Raw genomic sequence first — 12,986 nt, 5'->3', positions numbered from 1 at the left:
ACCAATGCCTTTGAATAGAAAATCCAACAGAAAGTAATGGAGACAGCCTAGTCCATCATGGATAAAGCCCTTCCCATCACTGAGCACATCTACATGAAACATTGTCACAGGAAAGCAGCATCCCACCGCCCAGGCCATGTTCTCTTCTCACTGGCGCCATCAGGAAAAGGGCACAGGAGCCTTAGGACTCATCACTAGGTGCAGGAACAGTTGTTACCAGTCAACCACCCAACCAAAGGGGATAACCACTTAACTTGCCTTGCCCCATTGTTGAAATGTTTCCACAACCAATGGACTCACCCTCAAGGACTCTTCATCTCATGTTGCCAATACTTGTTACATATTTATTTAATTATTATTAGTATTTTTTCTTTCCATATTTGCACAGTTTGTCATCTTTTGCACTCTGTTTGAGCACCTAGGTGGTCTTTCATTGATTCTGTTATGGTTATTGTTCTATTATGGATATATTGAGTATGCCCACAAGAAAACAAATCTCGGGGTTGTATATGGTGACATATATGTAATTGATAATAAATTTACATTGAACTTTGAACAAAAGCCCCTTCAGATATGGAAAAAGAAAAAGAGATGCAAGGGTGAATGTTGGAGAGGTACTAATGGAGGCAAAGAAATGGTGGATGAGCTTAAAAGTACTTTGCCAGTTAGCCTAATTCAATGGTTGGGAAAATGTTGGAGTCTTTATAACATAGAATATAGAAATCTACCGCACGTTACAGGTCCTTCGGCCCACAATGTTTTGCCGACCATGTAACCTACTCTAGAAACTGCCTAGAATTTCCCTACTGCATAGCCCTATATTTTTCTAAGCACCATGTACCCATCTACTAGTCTCTTAAAAGATCCTATTGTATCTGCCTCTATCACAGTTGCTGGCAGTGCATTCCATGCACCCATTACTCTCTGTCTGAAAAACTTACCCCTGACATCCCCTCGGTACCTGTTTCCAAGCACCTTAAAACTTAGCCCCTCGTGTTAGCCATTTCAGCCCTGGGAAAAGCCTCCGACTATCCACACGATTAATGATGGATGAGGTTTCAGGGTGCCTGAGATATAATATAATAGGCCAAAGTCAGCATAGTTTCCTTAAGGAGAAATCTTGACTGACAAATCGATTGGAATTCTTTGAGGAAATACAGACAGGACAGACAGTGGAGAATCAGTGGATGCTGTTTACTTATATTTTCAGAAGGACTTTGACAAGGAGCTGCATGTGAAGCTGCTTAACAGGTTAAGAGCCCACGGTATTACAGGAAAGATGCTAGCATGGATAGAGCATCGGCTAACTCCCAAGAGGCAAGGAGTGGAAATAAAGGGTGCCTTTTTTTGGTTAGCCGCCAATGACTAGTGGTGTTCAGGAGGGGTTGGTATTGGGACTGCTTTTTTCACATTATATGTGAATGATTTGGATGAAATAATTGATGGCTTGGTCACCAAGTTTGTAATCAAAACAAGAATAGGTAGGAAGTCTGCAGAAGGAACAGACAAAGAAGCGGCAGATGGAGTATAGTGTAAGGAAATGTACGGTTGAGCTCCTTTCATAGAATATTTTCTAAACAGGAAGAAAAATTCAAAAATCAGAATTGGGAGTCCTTGTGCGGGATTCCCAAAAGGTTAATTTGCAGGTTGAGTTCGTGGTGAGGAAAGCAAATGCATTGTTGGTATTCATTTTGAGAAGACTAGGATATAAAAGCAAATACATCATGCTCATGTTTTATAAGGCATTGGCCAGACTGCACTTGGAGAATTGTGAGCAGCTCTGGAGCCCTTATCTGAGAAAAAAATGTGTCAGCATTGGAGAGGGTTCAGAGGGGGTTCACAAAATTGATTCTGGGAATGAAAGGGTTAACATATAAAGGGCATTTGCTGGCTCTTGGCCTGTATTTACTGGAGTTTAGAAGAATGAGATAGCATCTCATTGAAACATATTGAATATTGAAAGGCCCAGATAGTGTGGTTATGGAGAGGATGTTTCCTGTAGTGGGTGAACCTAGGACCAGAGGGCACAGCCTCAGGCTAGAGGGATGTCAATTCAGAACAGAGATGAGGCGGAATTTATTTAGCCGAAGGATGGATAATCTGTGGAATTTATTGCCACAGATTGGCTGTAGACGCCAATTCGTATTTAAAGCAGAGATTGATAGTTTCTTGATGAGTGAGACCATCAAAGGTTATGAGAAGACAGGAGAATGGGATTGAGAGGGACAATAAATCAGCCATGATGAAATGGCAGAGGAGACTCGATGGGCTGAGAGGCATAACACTGCTCCTATGTCTTATGATTTCCTCTCTGGGAGATCAGTCTGTGCAGATCAGAAATAATATCTTCAACTTGCTGAAAATTAGCACTGGCAAAACTCAAGGATGTGGGCTTCCCCGACTGTTCTGCCCTCTCTCTACACCCTGCCATCAGGCAAATACTTCCTTCCCCCTTCCTAACCTACTCATTTTCTCCTTTCTCATTCCATAGTCTGGTTACCCTCTCACCCCTTCTCTTTCCCTACACTCATAGTCTACCCATTACCTCCCTCTGGTTCCCCACCTCCTTCATCATATTCCAAGGTCCACTGTCCTGTTCTATTAGATTCCTTCTTCTTAAGCCCTTTGCCTCTCCCACCTATCACCTCCCTCCTTCTTAAACCATCCCCACACCATGTGCACCCACCATCCCCCTCATGGTCTCATCTATCACCCAATGGTTTGTATTCCACCCTTCCCCCTCCCCTTATTTGGGCTTCTTCCCCTTTCCTTTCCAGCCCTGATGAACAGTCTTGCCTCGAAATGTCGACTGTTTATTCCCCTCCGTGATGATGCCTGACCAACTGAGTTCTTCTGGTATTTTGTGTGTTACTCCAGAATTCCAGCATCCACAGACTCCCCCTTCCCCTACCTCCCTCAATATTCCCATTATCATTCACCCCACTCCCATCTCCCCCCCGACCACTCCTTGGTCCACCAATCACCTCTGACCCCTGTTGTACTCCATCACTTCTCCTCTATACTCTAGCTACCTCACCTCTTCACTTCCAGTGCTGATGTGGGGTTTTACCACAATATGCTGGCATCCCACCCACCCCAACTCCCACTGATGCTGCTTCACCTACTGTCCACCTCCAGCCGATTCTCCATCGAAATCCGATCTACAGTTTTGTGGGTCCCAAACTTCAGTGCGCCCATCAGACAGTGGCGACGCTAGACCGCGCTCACAGAGGGGTTACTGAGTGAACCTTCACCCTCTTCTGAACGTATCTCCCTTTGAAAACAGGAACCGCAGGAGGGAGGTGCTGCGTACTACACTGAAGTCGGTTGGACTCCACAGGCCAATGCAAAAAGGGAAATGCACCCAACCACAGAAATGGATGTGTATTCTTCAGTGCAGGAAGTAAGTACTCAATTTTCACCTTGAGCTATCAGATATACCACAGAGATAAACCTAAATATCAGTGAAAAGAGCTGCTGAAAAAAAAGTCCGGGTGGCATATTGAACACAGAAAATGCCAGAGGAACTCAATAGGTCCGGCAGCATCTATGGAAAGGAATAAACAGTTGAAGTTTCGGGCTGAGACTTTTCATCAGGACTATAACTTGAATAAGATATTATTGGTTTATTATTGCCACATGCACTGACATAGAGGGAAAAACTTTTACTTCTGTGCCATCCCGATAGATAATGTCATACACATGTCCACTGAGGTAGTCAAAAGGAAATCGGAATGCATGATGTAGTGTTACACTTTGAGAGTAAGTGAAGTGCAGGTGGACATATACCCTGCAAGGGCCATGGCGAGGTGGATTGGGAGAGCAAGGATTTAAGAGTTCATTGTTTAGAGTATGAGAGGGTCAGAAACCTAAGTCCGTTGGTCTGTGCTCTCCAGCCTTTGGATCTTCTGCCTAACAAAGAGAAGAGAAGAGGGAATGTCCAAGGTGTGATGATTACATTGGCTGCTTTCCCAGAGCAATAGGAAGTGTAGATGGAGTCAATGGAGTGGAGACTGATTTTTCTGATGCTTTCACAGCTCTCTGAAGTTTCTTGCAGTCTTGGGCAAAGCAATTTCTCCCTCAGGCTCTGATGAATTTGGATGTTTACTGTGGTGTATTTGTAGGAATTGACAGGAGTCATATGTCATCGGTGAATTTATAGATGCTAACACACACAGAATGCTGGAGGAACTCAGCAGGCCAGGCAGCGTCTATGGAAAAGAGTACAGTCAACATTACAGCTGGAAACTTTCCCCTGGTTGTGATTCAAATTTATAAATGGTGTTTAAGATGTTTGTCTAACCTCATCCTCATCAGGAGGCATTGCAGATGAGTGTATGCAGAGCAGAGGGCAAAGCACACATCTTTGAGGAGCACCTTTGTAAATTATCATCAAGGAGCAGATTTTGTACTGCGTACTCCCAACATTAGCCCTCCATACACCTCCCGTCTATTTAGTTATCCAAACTTCTCTGAAATATTGAAATTGAACCCATATCCACCACATTCAATGGCAGCCCATTTCACACTCCCACCACCCTCTGAGATCCCCCATGTTTCCCATAAACATTTTACCTTTCACCTTTAACCCTGACCTTTAGCTCTTGTCTCACAGATCCTCAGTGGAAAAAGCCTGCTTGGATTTATCCTATCTATTTCCCTCATAATTGTGTATACCTCCATCAAATGTCCCCTCATTCTCCTGCACTCCAGGGCAGGAAGATCTAACCTGCATGTATTCAAGCTTTCCCTCAGCTCCTCGTCCTGGAGTATTTCCTCTGCACTCTTTCACTCATTGATATCTTTCCTGTAGGATGGTGTCTACAACTCCAAATTAGACTTCACCAATGTCTTATGCAATTTCAGCATGATATCCCCATATTCAAACATCAATCTATGAAGGCCCATGTGCCCGAAACTCCCTTTAACACCCTTACCAACCTGCGATGCCACTTTCAAGGAATTATGGACGTGTATTCCCAGATCCCTCTGCTAAACATTTCCTGGCACTGCCGTTGTACTGTCATTCAGCTGAATCTGCCATGGCCTCTGAGTGCAACCCCCCAGGTTTGTCTTTGAGGAGTACTGCGGAGGGCATCTGCAACAGCGCTAGGGGGAGGAGGGGAAGGAGGAGGTATGGATAACAAAGCCCATAAAACAATCTGCAATGTTACTGCCTGTGGACCTGGCAGAGATATTCCATTTCCTCGAGACTGTTAGCAACCTTGAACTGATCTAAAGGAGCCATAATGGTATGGGTGGTGAGATAAAGGGTTTGCTCATTCAGTCATGGACAGACTTGTAGTGTAGCAGTTAGCACAGTGCTAAACAGTTTGGGCTTTTGGGGGTTTGGAGTTCAGTTCTGGTGGCCTCTCCAAGGAGTGTGTACGTTCAGGCTTTGCTGTGTTCAGAATTCAATTCCAGTGTAAGGAGTTTATACATTCGAGCCGTGACTGTGTGGGTTTCCTCTGGGTCCGCTGGTTTCCTCCCACATTCCACAGGTATATCAGTTAGTAGGTTAGTTGGTCATTGTAAATTGTCCTGTGTAGGTGGGTTGCTGGGAGCTGCAGCTTGTTGGGTTGTTTCTTGTTGTATTTCTAAATAAAGTAAATGAATATAATACATAAGAATATAAGAAATAGGTGCTCCGCCTTTCAATAATATCATTTCTTATCTGTCCATGGACTCATCTCCACCTCCTTGCCTTTTCCCCATAGCCCATAATTCCCCTGAAATGCAGAAATCTACCCAACCTTGTCCTAAGTATACTTACTGAGGCAGCCTCCACTGCTTCATTGGACAGAGAATTCCACAGATTCACCACTCTACGGGGAAAAAGCAGTTCCTCCTCATCTCTGCCTGAAACAAACAAATAAATTAATATAATTGTTAGCCAATGCCTAAGGATATTAGTAACATGCAGCAGCTTGTTTGGGAGGGGAGCCCCATCAGGGTCAATAAGTCACCACATTCACGGCTGATCAGTGCCATTTTCAGGCGTGAAACCATTCACTTAATGTTCAAAAATCTATCAATCTTTAGCTGAAATGTAATGTCAAGGCCCCTTTGGGTGGAGAATTTCCAGACTTTGCCACACATTGAAGAAATCTTAACTCAGTATTGAATGGCAGAACTTATTAGGTCAATCAGCATCTATGGAAAGTGATAAGTAGTCAACATTTCTGGAAAAAGGATTGACTGCTGGTTCCAGACATCGTACCAAGGGGGAGTATTATTACTCAACCTTCCCGGGCAAGTCCTGTGAACTGGGCAATTCAGAATCACAAACTGTAACTGAGCAAACTGAAAGGGCCACTGTACCAGAGGACGATGCAGAAGCGTACATTTGGTGTCCTTACTAGCTTTGGTGTTTCTTCCAGCTAGGAGAAGGCTGAATCATCTGCTGAGGGGTGGATAGCGGGGGACAAGCAGGAAGTTTTCCTTGCTGATAGGCTGAGACTTCATGGGGCCCGATTCGACCTGAGGACCTACCTGTACAGCAACTTGCTGCCATCTTCTGGTGGGTCACAGCAAATGTAGGGACCTTGATGGGACGGTCTGGCACATGGTCAGATTGGCTCAGCCAGGGTGTTCCTGGCTAGGCAGTGGGACAGCTCTTCCAATTCAGACCCCAGTCCCAGATTTTAGTGGAGGACTGTTCATGGTTGGAGAGCAGTTGTACCATGTCTGATATCGGTGGCCCAGTCAATGTTAGGTAGTCCGTCCAGCTTACAGATATATTGATTGGTCCTCCTTTCCTTACTGTGGAGCTTACTCTCCAGCTATGGGGTTTCCAATCCTGGCACCCTTCTGAAATCACTATTTTAATGGACTGACAATCGCCTTCTGCTGGCCAAGGCTAAACTCTGGGTTTCTGTCGAAAATTATCTATCTCTTTCTGAGAGAAAAATGGAGGGATATATGGGAGGGGAGGGCTAAATTAACTGTAGCGGTGGGTCAGCACAACATTGTGGACTGAATGCTCTGTACTGTCCTATAGTGATCTATTTTCCTCCATTAAGAAGCTTCTAAAATTCATCTCTTTAAGCACATTGTAGCAGTTAGCATGACATGATTACAGCTTGGGTCATTCTAGAATTTGGAGTTCAATTTGTGTGCTCCCCCCCGTCAAGTGCGTCAGCTCCTCTGGGTGTTCAGGTTCCCTCCCACCGTCCAAAGACAAAATGGTTAATTGGTCAATATGAATTGTCCTGTGATTAGGTTGCTGGGTGATGAGCCTTGTTGGGCCAGAAGGGCCATCCTGTTTTGAGTCTCTAAATGAAATAAATAAGCAAGTTTTCACACATCAATCACTTTGTATTCCTTCCTTACTGTCCTGTGGAACACTTTGGCATATTAGGAGTTCAAATTGTAACGAGGCTTATTTTATTTCATCTCAGAGTTCATCAGCGAACTGCCTGGCTGTGTTGAATACAGAGAGGATGTCACGGGGCATTACTGGAACTGGCGGCAAGAAGGTGGAAAATCCTGAAGAGAATGTGGAATATGATAAGATTTGGTTTGGGAAATAAGCACAAGATGTTGATTTCCCTATTTCTGTTGGACCGTGTTTCGGTAAGAAAACTGATGAATTGCAGTTGTTACTGTAGTGAAGAAACAAAGCAATACCATTGTTGTTCACCATAGTGGAACCACTGCTGCTTGTGACTTTAACAGCTCCATGTGTGGATGTTTGAATTAATCCAATATGATACATTTAAACATACGGAAATAAAGCTGTCATTGAAGCACATCCCTGTGAATAATATTATGCCTAAGTGATTTATCTATTAAAGATTAACAATCTCAAAGATGAGCTTTATTTGTCAAGTGTCAAAACATACAGTGCATTGTGATGTTTATCTTTTTGTGTTAGAGGTGCTGGGGGCAGCCTACAAGTTCTGGCACCAACAAAGCATGCCTACAGCATGCCTCACTAACGCCAACCCGTACGTCTTTGGAATGCGAGAGGAAACCGGAGCACTTGGAGGAAACCTACAGGGTGTTGACAGACAGTAGCAGAAATCATTAGTGATTCCTGATATTGTAAAGCTACCATCACGTTACAGTGCCTTTTAAAAATATTTCTATTACAGATGATCATCTAAATGATGTCTAATCAATGATACGTCAAAATGATGTCTTTGATTATGTCTATTAAATGCTATTTCTAAACATACAATTGAAGTACTGTTGTTACTGTGTGCGCATAACTGTGAATATTAAACTCGGTTTGCAGTTCGTTGAAATTGCCGTTATATTTATTTCCTCTTTTCACTGTTGACTTTTGACTGTCAGAGGAAGGATGTGGGAACCGCACCAGTACGGGATTGACTTGAGCTGAAATATTGGTCAAAATAATGTATTTTTGTTTGACTTGAGAACAGATTTGTGTGTGTGAACCTCCTGTTCCTCAGCAAAACTAATTTTCCACATAAGGTTACATACAACATAGAAGACAGTAATACAGTTCAGGCCCCTTGACCCACAAGGTTATGCCTATCTTTTAACCTACTTGAAGATCAATCTGAACCTTCCCTCACACATAGACCAACACCCCCACCATTTCTCCATCATCCATGTGCCCATCTCAGAGTTTCCTCAATGTCCCTAATTTATCTGCCTCTACCACCACCCCTGACAAGACATTTCACCACTCTCTGTGTAAAAATCCTACCTTTGACAACCCCTTTGGCCCACAATGTTCTGCTGAACCAATTACATTAGCAATCAAATCCCAGCTAAACTAATATATTCTGCCTACACCGCGTCCATCTCCTTCTATTTTCCTCACATTTGTGTGCCTATCTAAATTTCCCTAATAAGTCCCATAATGGAAGCAAACATGAAAATCCACCACAAATATCAAAGAACCAAGAGTCAAACAAGATGACCTAACTGAAGGAAATTAATAAAAGCACGGCACTGGGGAGGTTGGTGAGACTGATAAATCACAACGACCCAATGATGCTATCACAACATTTTCATAAGTTACAGTGCATACATTGATCATAATTTTTCAGAATTCCATAGATCCTGGAATGGTCCCTGCAGATTGGATGGCAGAAAATGACACCGCACTATTGAAGAAAGGGGGGAGAGAAAAACAGGGAACTATCCAAAATGCAAACACGAGGAAATCCGCAGATGCTGGAAGTCCAATCAACACACACAAAGTGCTGGTAGAACGCAGCAGGTCAGGCAGCATCTATAGGGAGAAGCACTGTCGACATTTCGGGACGAGACCCTTCGTCAGGACTAACTGAAAGAAGAGATAGTAAGAGATTTGAAAGTTGGAAGGGGAAGGGGGAGATCCGAAATGATAGGAGAAGACAGGAGGGGGAGGGATGAAGCTAAAAGCTGGAAAGTTGATTGGCAAAAGGGACACAGAGCTGGAGAAGGGGGAGGATCATGGGACAGGAAGCCCTCTCCAGCTCTGTATCCCTTGAACCCCTCAAACCCCTGTGTTCCTCCAGCATCTTGTAGGTTACTCTGGATTCTAGCATCCACAGTCGTCTACTAGCATCCAGCACAGTAGTCTCCAACTACTGACCTGTTAGCGTAGTCTCAGTAGTAGGGAAAGTGCTGAACTCTATAATGAAGTAATGGAACAACTGGAAGAGTATAATAAGATTGAACAAAGTCGGCATGGATTTCTGAGAGGAATACCATATTTCACTAATTTATTGGAGTTATTTGAGAACTTCATTAATGCAGCGGACAAGAGGTATCGCTGGATGTGACTTGCTTAGGATTTTTAAAGGATCCTACCAAGGAGGTTGGACTTTAAGGTCAGGGCAAATGGAACCGGGGCTAATGTACTGGCATGGACTGAGAATTAATTAACAGGCAGAAAGCAGAAGTAAATCACAAACCTCAGACTGCAGATGCTGGAAATCCAAGCGACACACAAAACACAGGAGGAATACAGCGTCTATGGAAAAGAAATTTTAAGTGGATATAAACATGCTAAATGAGTGAGCAAGGCCAGAATATAGGGCAGAGAAATGAGAGGTTATCCATTTAGGTTCATAACCAGAAGAGTTTTTAAATAGTGAATTAATGGAAAATGTTAATGTTCAATGGATTTGGGTGCATTTATCTACAACTCGATCAAAGTTAGCATGCAGATGCAGCAAGCAGTTATGAAGGCAAATATATTGACCTTTATGGCAAGAGAATTTGAGTATTAGAAAGGGCTTACAGTGATTATATAGTGCCTTGGTGCGATCGCATCTAGAATTTAGTGTATAGTTTTGATTTCCTTATCCAAAATATGTTTATTTGGCATAGAGGGGTGCAGTACAGATTCAGTTGACTGGCTCCTGGTTTCTTTACTCAGAGGATGGTACATCTTCAGCATCTTCTACCCTGGCGCACTGTAGAGTAGTTTTCATTCAAAACAAGGATGCACAAGTCACAGGATATTAAAAAAGAACAGGATAGAAAATCAGCCCCAAAATCCTGATGAAAGATGAATGTCCTACTCTGCCTGTGAGGAAATAGTTCAGGTGCAGTCTAGGCATGTTCTCACAAGAAGTAAAGGTCCACATGACCTAAACAAGAAGCACAGATAAAGCTGATAAGATTCTGCATATGAAGTGAGTGTTTGACAGTGGAATGTACAAGAAAGATCTATGCTGCATGTTGAAAGATTAGAGAGGAAGCGAAAAAGGAAATAAGAGAGTCAAACAGAGAGCAGGATAGAGGATTCACTTTAAATATCAATATAATCCAAAAGTTTTCTTTTGGCACATAAGTAGCACATGAATAGCAAGAAGAATGGTGGGGCTGCTTAGAAACCAAAGGGGAGAGGTATGTTCAAGTTTATTTCTGTTATGGACCACTATATACAGGGCATAATGAAATTTAGCGTTTTCTAGCAGCAGCACAATACATTGCAAATAAAGATAAACATAGGTAAAAGTAAACTTTAGAGACTCTCCATTGCTTGAGGTTGACCTTGGAGGTTTGTGCCAACTATCTACATTATCCACAAGCTAGGACAGTAAGAGACTGGGAGTCAGGGCAGTATGAAGTGGGGAATGAGAGCAGGATGAGATGGAGAGTGAGGGCAGTATAAGGTGGAGAGTGAGGGTAGTTTGAGATGGAGAGTGAGGGCAGTATGAGGTGGAGAGTGAGGGTAGTTTGAGATGGAGAGTGAGGGTAATTTGAGATGGAGAGTGAGGGCAGTATGAGGTGGAGAGTGAGGGTAGTTTGAGATGGAGAGTGAGTGTAGTTTGAGGTGGAGAGTGAGGGCAGTATGAGGTGGAGAGTGAGGCTAGTTTGAGATGGAGAGTGAGGGCAGTATGAGGTGGAGAGTGAGGGCATTATGAGGTGGAGAGTGAGGGCAGTATGAGGTGGAGAGTGAGGGCAGTATGAGGTGGAGAATGAGGGCAGTATGAGATGGAGAGCGAGGGCAGTATGAGGTGGAGAGTGAGGCTAGTTTGAGATGGAGAGTGAGGGTAGTTTGAGATGGAGAGTGAGGGCAGTATGAGATGGAGAGTGAGGGTAGTTTGAGATGGAGAGTGAGGGCAGTATGAGGTGGAGAGTGAGGGTAATTTGAGATGGAGAGTGAGGGTAGTATGAGGTGGAGAGTGAGGGTAGTTTGAGTTGGAGAGTGAGGGCAGTATGAGTTGGAGAGTGAGGGCAGTATGAGTTGGAGAGTGAGGGCAGTATGAGTTGGAGAGTGAGGGCAGTTTGAGATGGAGAGTGAGGGCAGTATGAGGTGGAGAGTGAGGGCAGTATGAAGTAGAGAATGAAGGCAGTATGAGATGGAGAGCGAGGGCAGTATGAGATGGAGAGTGAGGGTAGTATGAGGTGGAGAGTGAGGGTAATTTGAGATGGAGAGTGAGGGTAGTATGAGGTGGAGAGTGAGGGTAGTTTGAGTTGGAGAGTGAGGGCAGAATGAGTTGGAGAGTGAGGGCAGTATGAGTTGGAGAGTGAGGGCAGTATGAGTTGGAGAGTGAGGGCAGTTTGAGATGGAGAGTGAGGGCAGTATGAGGTGGAGAGTGAGGGTAGTTTGAGATGGAGAGTGAGGGTAATTTGAGATGGAGAGTGAGGGCAGTATGAGGTGGAGAGTGAGGGTAGTTTGAGATGGAGAGTGAGGGTAATTTGAGATGGAGAGTGAGGGCAGTATGAGATGGAGAGTGAGGGCAGTACAAGGTGGAGAGTGAGGGTAGTTTGAGGTGGAGAGTGAGGGCAGTATGAGGTGGAGAGTGAGGCTAGTTTGAGATGGAGAGTGAGGGCAGTATGATATGGAGAATGAGGGCAGTATGAGATGGAGAGTGAGGGTAGTTTGAGATGGTCAGGGCAGTATGAGGTGGCGAGAGGGTAGTTTGAGATGGAGAGTGAGGGCAGTATGAGATGGAGAGTGAGGGTAGTATGAGGTGGAGAGTGAGGGTAATTTGAGATGGAGAGTGAGGGTAGTATGAGGTGGAGAGTGAGGGTAGTTTGAGTTGGAGAGTGAGGGCAGTATGAGTTGGAGAGTGAGGGCAGTATGAGTTGGAGAGTGAGGGCAGTATGAGTTGGAGAGTGAGGGCAGTTTGAGATGGAGAGTGAGGGCAGTATGAGGTGGAGAGTGAGGGCAGTATGAAGTAGAGAATGAAGGCAGTATGAGATGGAGAGCGAGGGCAGTATGAGATGGAGAGTGAGGGTAGTATGAGGTGGAGAGTGAGGGTAATTTGAGATGGAGAGTGAGGGTAGTATGAGGTGGAGAGTGAGGGTAGTTTGAGTTGGAGAGTGAGGGCAGTATGAGTTGGAGAGTGAGGGCAGTATGAGTTGGAGAGTGAGGGCAGTATGAGTTGGAGAGTGAGGGCAGTTTGAGATGGAGAGTGAGGGCAGTATGAGGTGGAGAGTGAGGGTAGTTTGAGATGGAGAGTGAGGGTAATTTGAGATGGAGAGTGAGGGCAGTATGAGGTGGAGAGTGAGGGTAGTTTGAGATGGAGAGTGAGGGTAATTTGAGATGGAGAGTGAGGGCAGTATGA

The 12,986-nt window shown here is 44.3% G+C and overlaps 1 protein-coding gene across 1 annotated transcript in view; it reads left to right on the top strand.

Moving 5' to 3' along the window:
* The window catches only part of LOC132394526 (uncharacterized), a 31,614-nt gene extending 23,413 nt beyond the window's left edge, over positions 1-8,201 (top strand). Inside the window, exons 5-6 of the mRNA XM_059970801.1 lie at positions 3,287-3,403; positions 7,401-8,201. Coding sequence (XP_059826784.1) covers positions 3,287-3,403; positions 7,401-7,532 — 249 coding nt within the window. The 3' untranslated portion in view covers positions 7,533-8,201. The remainder of the gene's footprint in view (positions 1-3,286; positions 3,404-7,400) is intronic.
* The last annotated feature ends 4,785 nt before the right edge of the window (positions 8,202-12,986 follow it).

This window comes from Hypanus sabinus, chromosome 5, assembly GCF_030144855.1.
Source record: "Hypanus sabinus isolate sHypSab1 chromosome 5, sHypSab1.hap1, whole genome shotgun sequence".
In the NCBI taxonomy this organism is placed as follows: Eukaryota; Metazoa; Chordata; class Chondrichthyes; order Myliobatiformes; family Dasyatidae; genus Hypanus; species Hypanus sabinus.
The sequence above is the reverse complement of the archived record's forward strand: the minus strand, read 5'-3'. Positions and strand labels throughout refer to the sequence as shown.